Raw genomic sequence first — 13,058 nt, forward strand, 5'->3', positions numbered from 1 at the left:
CACGTGGGGGCCAGCAGTGGTCTTTGGGGAACGTCAACGGGGTGGTGAAGCCTACGTTGAATAGCAAATCTTCCCCTTCTGCCTCCGTCGGAGCAAAGCCTGCTGTCCCCACAGTCAAAGGAGGCGACTGTCCTCTTCAGACAGGGTGCGGCTGGCCCCTTGTCCTGCTGCTGCCGGCCACCGTGTGTGCCCGTCAGCCCCAGGCTTGTGCAGGACGGCAGAGGGCGCCGAGGCGCACAGCCCTTCTCGCGCGCTCCCCATCTCCGCGCTGCTTTCCAGTTTGGGGTTCTGTGTCGGTCGCATTTGGGAATGAGATTGTCCCTCTGAAGGCTTGTGCTCCGACGTGCAGCGTGGACGTCAGGATTCCGGAGGGGTCGGGGCCGGCCGCTTCCCCGCTCAGTTGGGAGGGACATGCAGCCGCCCTCCTGCTGCCACGGAAGCGCCGGGTTCGCCGACCCGCGACTCACGCGATCTCGCAGCCGCGCTGCCGGGAGCGGGAAACGGGTGCAGTCCCGGCTCGGCGGGCTACACCTGCCACTTTAGTTTCTTGCTTTCCTTTACGCTGGGAAATCCAGTATTTTCTAATGAGCAATGTCCCTGTCCGTATACAAAGAGTGGTTTTCCTTCGACCTACAATGTTGAAGCCTTTCCTGTTTCGATCATTTCCAGGCTGGTGTGATCGGAAACAAACCTTCTCCACCAGAAGGCGGGGTTTGTACCCGTACGTGGGAGGGTTTAAACACCCGGAGTGGAAACAGGGCTTCATAGGTCAGGTGCCTACGGAACGCGGGTCCCTTGATGCTGATGCCTGCAGACAGAGGCCGCCATCCGTGGCCAGCAAGAGCCCAGCCCCGCAGGGTCAGAGGTGCGGCTTCGCAGGAACCTGTCCCTCATGTGACCTCAGACACGCTACAGACCCTCCCCAGGCCTCCCTATTGCAGCCATCGTAGTAGAGATGATGGTTCCTGCCTCACCATGGTGATCGGGGCAATAAAGTGAGCCCAGGGAGCCAGGACCCCACCGGTGAGCCCTCAATTACTGCATGTAGCCCCTCTTCCCCCCGCGTCTCCACAATAACAGGTCGTGGAGACCCATAGAGGGTGGTGCGCTCCCAGCCGTGGGTGGTCCTGGCCCCAATCCCTACTTTCCAAGATTGATCTGCCACCAAGTCCCGTGAAGTGTGTGCAGTGGGAGAGAAGATATCCAGACAGGGACGACACCAGTGGCGGCTTGCCCTGAGCGGTCAGGCGCTCAGCCCTCCAGACCACTCTCGGAGTGAGCCAGCAGCCCCGGAAGTTGGCTTACTCTCTGGTTGTGGACCCAGCTCGGCCGCTGCCCCTGACTTCATCCCCTTGGTCACGGGACCGGCCATGGCCAGGAGCAAGGAACCTTCCTAGGGAAGCTGAGCACCCCCGGGAGGAGGTGGGGAGTTGCCCTATGCACTGAGCAAAGCCAAACCCGGTGCAGTGCCCGTGCTGACGTCCCGTATTTGGCTCTGACCCTCCGGTGTCTCTGTGGGGAACCCTAGCTCCGCTCAGCAGCCACACCGTGCTGGGTGCCCGTGCTTCTCCACAGAGCGGGTCCCGCCTCCTCCCAACTTCCAGGACCCGCGATTTGCCTGTGAACACGCTGCGCACGTTTCTGCCCCAGAAGGGCCACCTCTGGCACGTGGAGAGTCTTCAGTGTCCACAAGCGGACGCTGTGATTCACTGTCCAAGTCCGACTCAGTGAATCAAGCTGGTCTCAGATGTTATGTAGCCCCACTGCATGCTGGGAGAGCACATGACAGGCCCTGGGGCCACCAGACCCCCCGTGGGACCCCGCGCATCCTCCAAGAGCCAAGGGTGGGCCTGCTGTGCTGACAGAGGAAGAGCACAGGGTCACACCGCACACTGCAGAAGGTCACTCGGCCTCAGCAGTGTCCTCCTCAGATGGCTCCTGAGACGGGAGCCTGCCTCACAGAGAGACCTCGAGGGGCGGCCGGGTGGCTCAGTTGGCTGAGCGTCCACCCCTTCGTTCTGGCTCCGGCCGTGATCTCAGGGCCGTAGGATCGAGCCCCGCATCGGGCTCCCTGCTCAGCCTGGAGTCGGCCTGAGATTCTCTCTCCCTCCCCCTCTCCACTACCCCCGCTCACAGGCAGGCTCTCTCTTTCTCTACTCTTGCTCTCTTGAATGAATGAATGAATGAATAAAAAGAGGGGCGGCTGGGTGGCTCAGTTGGTGAAGCCTCTGCCTTCAGATCGGTCATGATCTCGGGGTCTTGGGATCGAGCCCCGCATCGGGCTCCCTGCTTGGAGGGGAGCCTGCTTCCCCCTGTACGCTTCGGCCCGGCTCGCGATCTCTCTTTCTCTTATTCTCTGTCTCAAATAAATAAATCTTAGATAGACAGATCGATAGATGGACCGACAGACAGAAGCGAAATGTCCACTGACTTCCACGAACACTGGATTTCTTCTTGAAGTTCGTCTGCCTGGGGCTCCTCGGCCCGTCTGTCCCTCCCCCAGCCCAAATCATTTCTCTGGTCTCTTTTGCCCCTTCATCAGTGGGTTTTACCTCATTCCAAGCAGAGTCCAAGACGAGGACTTCCCTCTTGAGGAAGGTCGGAGCAGAGTCTTCTCTGAGCGAGACACGATCATGGCAGAGCGTGGCACACAGGCGGAGAGATGACGGAGGAAGGGCCGGCCCGGCTGCCTATGACTGCCGTCCTCAGCTCATGTCGGGGGAGGTAGCAGGGCGGTGAACTGCCCGGCACCCCCACAGGTGACCTCGGCCCCTTCCTAGACGCCCGGGGTGCGGGCGGGAGCCCGCCAGCAATGGCAGAGGCCGTAGAGGACGTGCCCGTGTTCCTCTGTGCCCGTGGCCGCTGGGGCTCCTTGGGCCACTCCCAGGTGTGTCTGCCACTCAGCTCAGACACATGCAGGCAGGAGTGCAATGACACGATCCTCCGAAGGCTGACTGGTGCTCTTCCCCGAAGCGCACAGCAGCGGTGTTGGGTCACACATCAGAGGACACCGATGTCATCGGGCTTTGGTACAAAAGACAAACAGTTTAAGGGGTGGGTTCGGTTGGAGGGGTTGTGAGTGTCCAGCCCCCAGCTGGGGCCCCTTCAGGGGCCATGAGAGCGAGGAACAAAGTCATCAGATGCGTTTCCGTGCATTGTAGAGGGTGTCCGAGATGCTCGGGTCTATGGCATGTTTCTGTTTCCGCTCAGAAAATGTGAGGGCGGTTTGAACATGCGATCAGACGAAGGCGCGCTGGGTTTCCCAGCCCTGACTCATTTGGCACTTCATTCTGCCCTACTTCGGCCCCTCCTGGCTGTGGGGGCGTTGGCGTGGGGGTGGGACCTTGAGACACTGGGTCAAGGCGGCTCCCTGGCCGCAGGTTCCGAAGGTCGGGTGCAGAGCCCGTCGCCACACCCATGCACACTGGCTGCTCCCGGGACACTGGTCTGTGGACCTCAGTGGGGCAGAGCTTGGCTCCTGCGTACTGACGGGTGGAAGAGAGACGGCGGAGGACGCGCGCGTGCGCCAGGGCAGGTTGCGGGGCTGCCGCATCAGTGGGGCAGTCAGAGGGGGGCGGTGGGGCCCACGCCCCCTTGCAGGTCTGATGGCCCCCCGGGCAGACTCTGGGAAGGGCAGGACATCTGGGTGAGGTACTGGGCAGGGGCAAGGAGTACACACTGCGGGACCCCAGTGACGCTGACACACCACCACGCCGGGTGGGGTGGGGCGGGGCTGGGACAGCTCGTGACACCCACAGGCACTCCTGATGCCACTGGACCTGCTGGCTGCATTTACCCTCGGCCCATTGTCTTTTTTTTTTTTTTTTTCAACTGTGACGGTTTGCTTAGTTGAGGTGCTTCTGGGCCTCATTTTATTTCGGTCTGACTGACAAAGGGCAGGAGCAGAGGCAAAGCACACAGTCATCCCCACCCTTCGAACTTGGGTTGGACCCGCCGTCCGGGGAGGAGTGTTCTCGAAGTAGTGCGATGGGTCCCCGCGTCCAGCTGCAGGGTGATTCCGCGGCAGAGCTCGCACTCTGGGAGCGCACAGCTTTGTGGGCACATGCAAGCGTCCTGTGCACGGCCTCCGTGTGCCTGGCGTGTGTGTGTGTGTGTGTGTGTGTGTGTGTGTGTTGGCTGACCTGTCGTACTTGTGGTGTCAACAAGCAGTGCCACGTGAACGTGCCCTTTGCTTGCCCTGTCTTTGCTGTGTGTGTGTGTTTAAGGAGAACATGATCTGAAGTGGAAGGTGGGTTGTTTGGGTCTATTCCACTAACTCCACACTTCCCCAACTGACACAGGCTGCTTCCAAGCTGGTCACACAGACCACGTGACCACAGTCCCCATGGCAACTGTATTTAATTAGAACTCACATTATATTGCATTATATTTCCAAACACATGAAAACATAGCCGTCTCCGCTTTCACATGCTACCTAACGTGGTCGTCTGACCGGCCAGCACTGGACGAGACCACTCGTTAACAGGGAGACACAGCCCCAAAGTGTGCAAAGCTGCCGTTAGCCATGCAGAAAGGGGGCGTGGTCAGATCACACCAAGTAATTTGCGTAGGCCGTCTTGTCACATACTTGCTCGGTCCAGAGTTTTATTATTCCTGTGTCATAGTTTCATACATGTAACTTTGAAAAGCATTGGCTGGAGGTCCCCTAGAATGAGATTGTACCACGGATCTGCATGAGGGCTCGGCTAGCCGCTCCCACGGCCGGCCTTTCTTAACGTCCCGTAGGGTGACCGAGCATGCCGGTTTGCGGGCTGGATGGCAAGAGCCTGCGCGGATCTGACCGCAGTGCCCTGGAATGACCCCTTTTGCAGACTACAGCGTGGCTAACTGCGTTTACGGTGACTAGTGGGATGCAAATGTGGAATATTTGCCTCAAGACTCATTCATGAATATTGAAAGCCTGCATAAACGCATGTGGAAAACTACATTTATGGAATACTTACCACAGTGGTGACATACGTATTACGCACGTATTGTGTTTCCACTAGAGTCCCTGCCCGAAGCTGCCTGTCTCCTCGGGGACACCAGCTGTCTCCACCTCTCCCTTCCGATTCGCTGTGGGGTTGGGGACCCCAGGGCCGCACAGGTGGTTCCCAGGGCAGCCGGCAGAGGCGGGCAGGGACTGCCAGGCTAGGCTCCTCCACCCCAGCTCCGTGGGGGACAGCCAGTGAAGAACGCAGCTCTCTGCGTCTCTTTGGCCTCTGGCGGCCCTCTGGGGAGGACAGGGCCTTGCCAGATGACCCCCAGGACCCCCATAATGACGCCTCTGTAAGAACGACGGGTCTGCATCTGTGAGGTGTGCAAGCGAGTGGAGGTCAGTGCTAGTGACCTCCACCCAAAATGTTCTCCCAACGGAAGGACATGAAATTCACGTAACTGATATGAAACATTAATGCGGCAACTGCAGGCTTTGAATATGGATGAAGGCGAACTCAGTCTAGAACTTTCTGGACAAGAGAGGAAGTGTTATCCTGGGCGGGGCAGTGCTTATGGGGGATTCTGGGAGCGGGATGCAGCCATGGGACACAGAACGTGGCCAGCTCTGCAGACGAGGTCTCATAAACCTGTGTAGAGCTCAGACTGGCCGTTGGTTGTTGGTTGGTGGTTAAACCCGACCTAGCGCTAAGAACCACATATGCGCTGCTTGAGTTGGCGCCCACACGTGGCTCTGAGCCGTGGCCTTTGAGCAATTGTGAGGAGCCTCTGGTGTTGGGGCGTCCGGGTGAAAAGTGTTGGAGACGCACTGAGCAAACGGCCATCTGCCCTGAATGCACTGAAGAATGACTCTGTTTCTCTCTTGCAGAGGAAGAGGGCGGGGACCTGGTCCAGCCCGGCATCAGCTTTCCGGGGCCGGCAGAGGACGATCTAGGTAGAGTACACACCTCAGCCCTGGGGGCGCCCCGGGTCCGGTGCCTCTCTGCACCCTAAAAATGGTCGAAGCATGAGTGTGGCTTCGGTGTGCTCTGATTTAAAGAGCTGAATGAGATGTGTGAGCCTTGTAAGTGACGTATAGAGTGTGGAGAAGCCATAGGTGAGAACATGTTTGCTGCAGATCACGGCAGACCAATTGCTAAGACAGCTAATCGTTATGAATAATGACTGAAGCAGGCAGTGCCATAATTGGTACGCGGCTAAAATGGCAGGTCTGTCCCTTGCTCCTTCATGACTGAAACTCCCCCTGAGTCCACCCAAGGAGGGAAGACGTCTTCCTTCCTGGTTCTCCACATGGCTCTTCACGGACGCAGGCCACTGATGGCTGCTGGGCTGCAGGTGCCAGGGGTGGGGGGAGGGGGCTCTGAGTCACTGTCATAGCGCACTTCCCTAGTTAGGGTCTGTGCCAGTTTTACTCTTACACCATCACAGACACGACAAAGCTAGTGCCATCTTGATCCCTTGGCCATGACCCCTTGACGTGGATCACACTTACATGAAAAGGGGCCAATGTTTCTGTAAGACACGTGAGCTGTTGAATTCGCTCACTGTCCAACGGTGACTAAGAAAACACCCCCACCGTGGCTCGTGCTCTTTGCCCCCCACCTGCCATGACAGTCGCCAGCCTGAAAGCTCGCCAGCTCCTCTCCCAGGTCACCGGTGACCCTGAGCTGTCACAGCGCTTGGGACTGAATTATGGATCAACAGGCTGATTCCTGTTTGAACTTGAATTTTTCTTTGTTGATTTCAGCCCTGTAGCCAATGAATCTGTTGCCCACTGGATCGTCTTTGAGAATAATATTGTAAGTGGAGGGAGCCCATTTGTATAAAGCTGTGGCGTCTTTTGAAGAAAAGTAGAGGCAAAAAAAGCGCTTTCTTTCCAATTAAACTGGGAGCGTAGGTGTAGTTCTCAAAGAACAACAGGGCATGCGCGGGGCGGCGGAGCCCCGCCGTGCCGCTCACCTGCCCTCCTACAGAGGCTTTCTCCTCTTTCTCAGAAACATGCAAACTAAGTCGTCTTCCCTCCTCACGGGGGAGCCGTCCCAGCTTCCTCGTTGGAATCTTGTTCCACTCTTGGTGACGGTCACGGGCGAGCAGGTGTCCAGCCGCGCCCAGGGAGGGCGCGATTTGATTTTGTTTCCCTGGGACTTGGGGAGTAGCTCGCCCGCATCTCGGGGGCGCACGGTTCTGACGTCATGACTGCATCCGTGGTGCCCGTTCTTCCCTGCGACTGTCTCTCAGAACGGGGGAGACCTCCCGAAACACAAGGGGTGCACATCCCCGACCTGTGTTTTGGGAGCCTGCAGGGGCTCGAGGCTGACCCCTCCGTGGCGTGGGGCATCCCAGGGAGAGCCGGTCTGCTCGGGGGGAGACGGACGCCCTTTCTCAGCGTGCTCGCAGCACGCCGGGCGTCGTTGCGCGGGGGTCGGCACCACAGACTGGCGCAGATGACCGAGTGGTGGCACAAAATGAACACGAGGTCATGGGGATCACGTAACACAGGTCCCCCCGTGTTCCTATGCCGAGTCCTGGACTTGGAGTTTCGGTGTGTGCCGTAGTCACGTGAGCTGAGCGTGAATGGGAGGGTCCAGGGGTGGAAGGGGTCTGCGCATCTCGCTGGCGGTGTCGCGGACCCGCGGCCAGAGTTGGCAGCAGCACGGGGCCACTTGTCGGGGCTGTGATCCCAGAGAGGGTGTCCATGCAGGGGTTCGGGGCGGGGGACAGGCTAGAGTGTACAGAAAGTATTCTTTGTATTTGGTAAGATAGACACAACCTAAAATTGACCATTGAGGCCATTTTTAAGTGTATGTTCAGGGGCATGGGGTCCATTCATGTCATTGGGTAACTGTCACCACCCCCCCATGACTGTCCCTCTTCCCCAGCGGACCCTCTGCACCCAGGTGCTGGTAGCTCCCCTCCCCCAGCACGGTGACCAGCACCCTATGCTCTGCTTCCCTGAGCCTGTCTCAGGCTCCTGTTCTGACCGGGCTCCTGTAGGACTGGTCCTGCCGTGACTGGCTTCTCTCACTCAGGGTCACGTCCCCAGGGTTCACCCACGTCGTAGCAAATGACAGAAGCTCACTCCTTCTCACGGCTGCGTGATAGTCCACCATATGGACTGCCCACATCTAGTTCATCCGTTGCTCTGTAATGACACCTGGCTCACCTGCCCTCCAGACTCCTGTGACTAATGCCACTGGGCGTACAAAAGCTCTTCGAGACCTCGCTCTCATCTTTGGGAGATGCTCCCCGGAGTAGACGAATCACATGGAAATGCTAATTCCAGCTCTGTGTTGAGGAGCCTCATACTGTTCAGGGACAGAAGCATTGGTGAGGTGTTTCTACAGGCTGGTCATTAGGGGACAGGGATTCCAAGAATGTCAAGGGACAGCCAGATTCTGGAGGCTTTGGTCCAAAAGAAAGAAGAGGTTTAGGGACCGGTGGCCATAGGGAGCTCCCACACGCATCCACTTTCCCTGCGAGGAGGGGAACGGGCAGGTGCAGGGCGGACATGGCAGGAAGGTGTGTTACGACCCCAGGCAGAGGTCTCCCGGGTCAGGGAGGGGCACGTGGGTCCAGCGATCATTGTTAGCTCACTGACCAGGACACCGGGTCTCAGCCGCGGTTGTCCCCAGCCAATGCCTCGGGGAAGTGTTAGAAATACTGAGACCTGTGCCTCCACATCCTGATGTGAGGCTGCCTGTGGCGTTCCCTGTGGGTGCACCCCACGTGCACCACCAGGGAGACTGGGGGGTGAACGGAAGACGGGATGGGGGGTGGGCAGCGGGAGGGGACAAGGTCTGTGTGACGCTCCCAGGGCTGCAATAACGAAAGTCAGGAGGAAACACCGTGTTCCAGACTTGGTTTTGTTTTGTGAGTGGAATGCGCCCATGTCCTCCTCTGCGAACTGAGGGGCTGAGCGGGATGGGGATTTACGGGCCCTTCTGTCCTAAATGAGCGGCGCTCCGAGTGCCCTGCGCCGAGTCCTGGGGCAGACACTCCGTGGGGCCCTTGGTGCTGCGGTCGTGGAGGTGCTGCGGTCGTCCTGTCCCAGTGCAGGAGCACGTTCTGTGGCCGGTGCGGGCCGTGTCCATCCACACAGCCGCCCGGCCACGTTTGCTCTGCTCCCTTCAGATCACCCGTCTTTTTCTCCCCGACGGGCCTCAGTCTCTCAGACCTCTGAGGACAGGTGAGCGGCGCTGGCTCAGCGACAGAGAACTCAGGGAGGAATTCTGTGCTCAGGCTGCGACCCGTCACGGGCGTCGTTAGGGTGCAAGTGCCGAAGCTCCCGTATCATCAGGTGCAGAAATCATTGTGTGAGGAGGAAAGTAGGAAGATAAAGAAGGTTTCTGGGCAATTAATCTCAAGTCAGTGATGGAAGTGAATTAATTTAGCGCATTTACAAAGGCTACAATAGAAGAGAAAAACCCAGTTTTTCCAGGCGGAACGTGGGAGGGAGGACCTTCGGACACTCGGAAATTAAATGGCTCTGCCAGTCGTGCTGTGACCCGGCCCCGGTCAGCGTCATTCCGCCTACGGAAGCCTCTTCCGTGCTCTCAAGCTGTTCGAATCGGTTGCCAAGAGTCGGCAGTTCGCCAGCATTTCTGAGCACTGCAGTGCGCACCCCGATTTCGCGCTGCTGGGTCACCTGCAAAGTGGAACTTGTCCGAAGGGCAGGTTAAAGGACCGAAGGACAGTGGTTACGGATCGCAGGAGGCGCAGCCCGAGAAAGTGCGCAAACTACGCGTATTGTGAAAGGTGCTTGGACGCTAGAGTAACGGCGCCCGTGACCCACAGAGCCTCTGCGGCCCGGCCCGTGTGGGCGTCCTCATCCCGCGGCAGCCCCGGCGCCGGCGGGTCTGCGCAGCAAAGCTCCCAACTCACGGGCACTCCCGCTTCAGAGGCTGCTACTTGCCATCCTGGCCGTCTCGCAGACGTGTGGTGGTGTGACCCGTACACACGTACTTCCTTAAGGTAAATTCCTGGAAGTTTCTAGAAACCATGGAAACGGTGCCGCGTTTCTGTCTAGATGGCAACAGCGTGTTCATTGCTGCACCCAGAGCTTCTGGAGTCCCCCCCTCTGTCCTTCCACGCCCTCCCCGTGTCCTCCCCACGTGCCCGGATGTTTGTGTTCCCTCCCAGCCGCCCGTGGGAACCCGGAGGCCCCGGGGGACTGCCCCGCTCCCCAGTACTTATGTCACATGTGCGGAAGAGCTGGAAAAGGTTACATGTCCGTGAAAGGAGCATCCCAGGAGAGGAATCTGATGTGACCATTTCATGTTGTAACTATTGCTCTGCAAAGAAACCAAAATTAGTTTTAAAGTTACTAATATTAATAGGATATTAGGAATTTGACTCTAAATTTCTGGAATGCCTTTCCTAGCTTTCCCCCGAAGTATCCATTTCTAACTTGCACAGTTTCTGAGTTTGGTGGCTATGACATGGATTCTCATACCTTTTCCCGGGCTGGGCTCCTTCTCCAAACACTGACTCTTGGTTGGCTCCTGCCTGCCTCCACGCCGTCGTCCTTGTCAGTTTGTCGTCCTCGTCCGCCAGACGAATGACTGTGGGCTGGTGGCTTATGAACAGTGGCATTCGTCTCTCGTGGCTCTGGAGGCTGAGGTCTGAGATCAAGGTGCTCGCGATTTGCTGTGTGGCGAGGCTCCTTCCCGGGATCCCGGGTGCTTGCGTGGCGGGAAGCGTGGGCTCTCTGTCACCTCCCTGATGCCCCCCTCCTCATGCCATCACCTTGGACGTAGGCTCCCACCTATAACTTGGAGGGGACACAGACATTCAGACCATAGCAGCCTTCATTCAAGCGACACTAATTCAGCGTTTTCTGCTGAGTGGGACACACCCACCGAGCGACCAGCGGGCTCCCCGGCTTAGCAAGCTCCACGGGGCGGAGGAGCGAAGGAGGAGCACACACGCCGACGTGCTGTATGGACGAGAAAACCAGCGCAGCTGGAGAGGTGGGGACGGTGTTCTCTAGAAATGCAGACAGAAATCAGATCCGTGCAGACCAAGGAACCAGAGGCCATGGTGACAAGCAGGGACAGGCTCGGGGCCAGACAGAGGACACACCAGCCTGCGGGACGGCCCACCTGGCATGGGGCATGGCGGCAGCCTGCCGCGCTCCTGGCCCTGACCTGGCGTCCTGTCAGCAGCCCACAGCGCATACATCAGAGAGCTCACATTCAGAAGAAATGCGCCCTGGTTACGGAACGGCACGCTGTCCTGGGAGGGCGGCTCCTTCTGGAAGATGAGAGGAGTGAGACGCAGCTGTACGGTGTGTGTCCATCTCGCCCTGTGGAGGCCCGCGGGGCTCGGCACTCAGGGGTGCACGGCTCTGTGGGGAGGCCACTGGCTCCGAGCACCCCGGTGTCTGCGGAGACGCCACACACGTCCCCTGGGCCCCCGGGGGTGGCCATTGAAGACACTTTCTGCACCTGCCGTCAGCTGGGAACCACCATTGCAGACCCTCCTCCTGCCTTGCACTGAAATTGAGGGTTTCTGTAAAAAAAAAAATATATACACAAAAAGCAAGAAGATATGAAATTCACATGATTCTAACTTTGAAATCATTAAAACAAAATTCTCAGAGCACTCACCAGAAAGCTAGACGAGCTCCTGAATAAAAGAATCCAAACATGGGGCCAGTGGTGACAGTTATATCGAGCCAGGCTTTGGCCTTGTGGTGCCGGCAGGACTCGTGGCCAGGGATGCGAGGGAGGAAACGGGGCTCCTGGCACAGAGGGTCGTGCAGTGAGGGGGCCAGCTGCAGGACGAACCCAGACCAGGGAGCAGAGCAGCACCTCTCAGGGCAAGCAGAGCCCCACGCTCCCCACGGGGGCCTCACTGCCGGAGACCCGGCCAGACACGTGGGGTCTCCTCCAGCTCCTTGTAAGGAGTCTAGACACCCCCTCCGCCCCACCCCAGCCTCCCAGAGGTTCTCAGCGCCACTCAGCGTGCCTGCCCACAGAAAATCCATAAGCAAGCAAGCCAGTTCCGGACGTGTATTTGCACACACACGTGCACACACGCACAGACTTGCAAATTCAAGCACCAAGCCCTCCATCCGCCGTTCAGAGCTCTGCCTTTTGAAGTGACACTTTCCCAGGCTGGCAACTTCTACAATAAGGTGTGACGGTTTCGCAGTAAGTGACGTGGCCTTGGGTGGAAATGGATCAGGAGGGAAGCAGACAAGGAGGCAGACGTGTTGTTTAGTACGGAAGACACGGCCCGTTGCACTGACCTCTCCCTGACTCAGGAGATTTTATTTCCTGTCTCTGCTCCTCTACACGGACATGACACTGATTTCTAAACTGTGGGTTGCACTGATGGGCTGTGAATTAAAGTCTACCAGCAATTTTTAAGTGAAAAAGAATAGAAAGAACAGGAACGCATCAAATGTGTAGAAGGGGAAACACAGAGTGCGCCTCACGTAATGAGGGCAGACAGCGTTTGGAGACACGGTGTGCGTGTGTGTATGAGGTTCCAGCTCTGAACGCATTTTGTTTTCTGGAACATCATCCAACAGTTCAGAAGCCACTGAGAGAGTGTCTTGCAGAAGCCGAGGTGGTAGAAAGAGAGGAAATTCCTTTTGCGTTGCGTGCAGTATTTGGGAACGAGGAGGGGAGTGTGGGGACATGGGGTGGCCTGCGTAGGGTCACCCGCCGCCCATCGTGACAGCTGCACTCCTGATGACCCCAGTGCCCACTCGGAGACTAGAGCAAGCCCCCTAATTTCCCTGTGACTTTGATTCCTTAAGTACTTTTTTTTTTTTAATTTTAAAGAAAAGGGTTCGTTAATAAAACTACTTCCTATCTCATACACAGGGTTACGAAGTAGATTAGATCTGATGATGTAAGACCTTAGCAAGGTTTACACAGTGAGTGGTTGACAAATGCTCACTTTTACCACAGTTAGGGTTCCTGGAGACCATTTCGGAGATCCACGGGAATGGGAGTGTAGAGCGCGTGTGCAGGGGAGCTGCGCGTGGGGCACCCTGGCTTTCCTCCCTGTCATTCGGGAACGTGACTGCCGTGACCACTAAATTCATTTGCAAATTTCAGTCCCTGGAAACACAGAACTGCCGGGATTGT

At 57.6% G+C, this 13,058-nt stretch overlaps 1 protein-coding gene across 1 annotated transcript in view; it reads left to right on the forward strand.

Annotated features, from left to right (window-relative positions):
- DLGAP2 (DLG associated protein 2) overlaps positions 1 to 13,058 on the forward strand; it is a gene marked incomplete at its 3' end in the record, with an annotated part of 768,810 nt that overhangs the window by 578,826 nt on the left and 176,926 nt on the right. Inside the window, exon 5 of the mRNA XM_080794969.1 lies at positions 5,825 to 5,890. Coding sequence (XP_080651095.1) covers positions 5,825 to 5,890 — 66 coding nt within the window. The remainder of the gene's footprint in view (positions 1 to 5,824; positions 5,891 to 13,058) is intronic.

This window comes from Martes martes (genome assembly GCF_963455335.1).
Source record: "Martes martes genome assembly, chromosome: 2".
Classification (NCBI taxonomy): Eukaryota; Metazoa; Chordata; class Mammalia; order Carnivora; family Mustelidae; genus Martes; species Martes martes.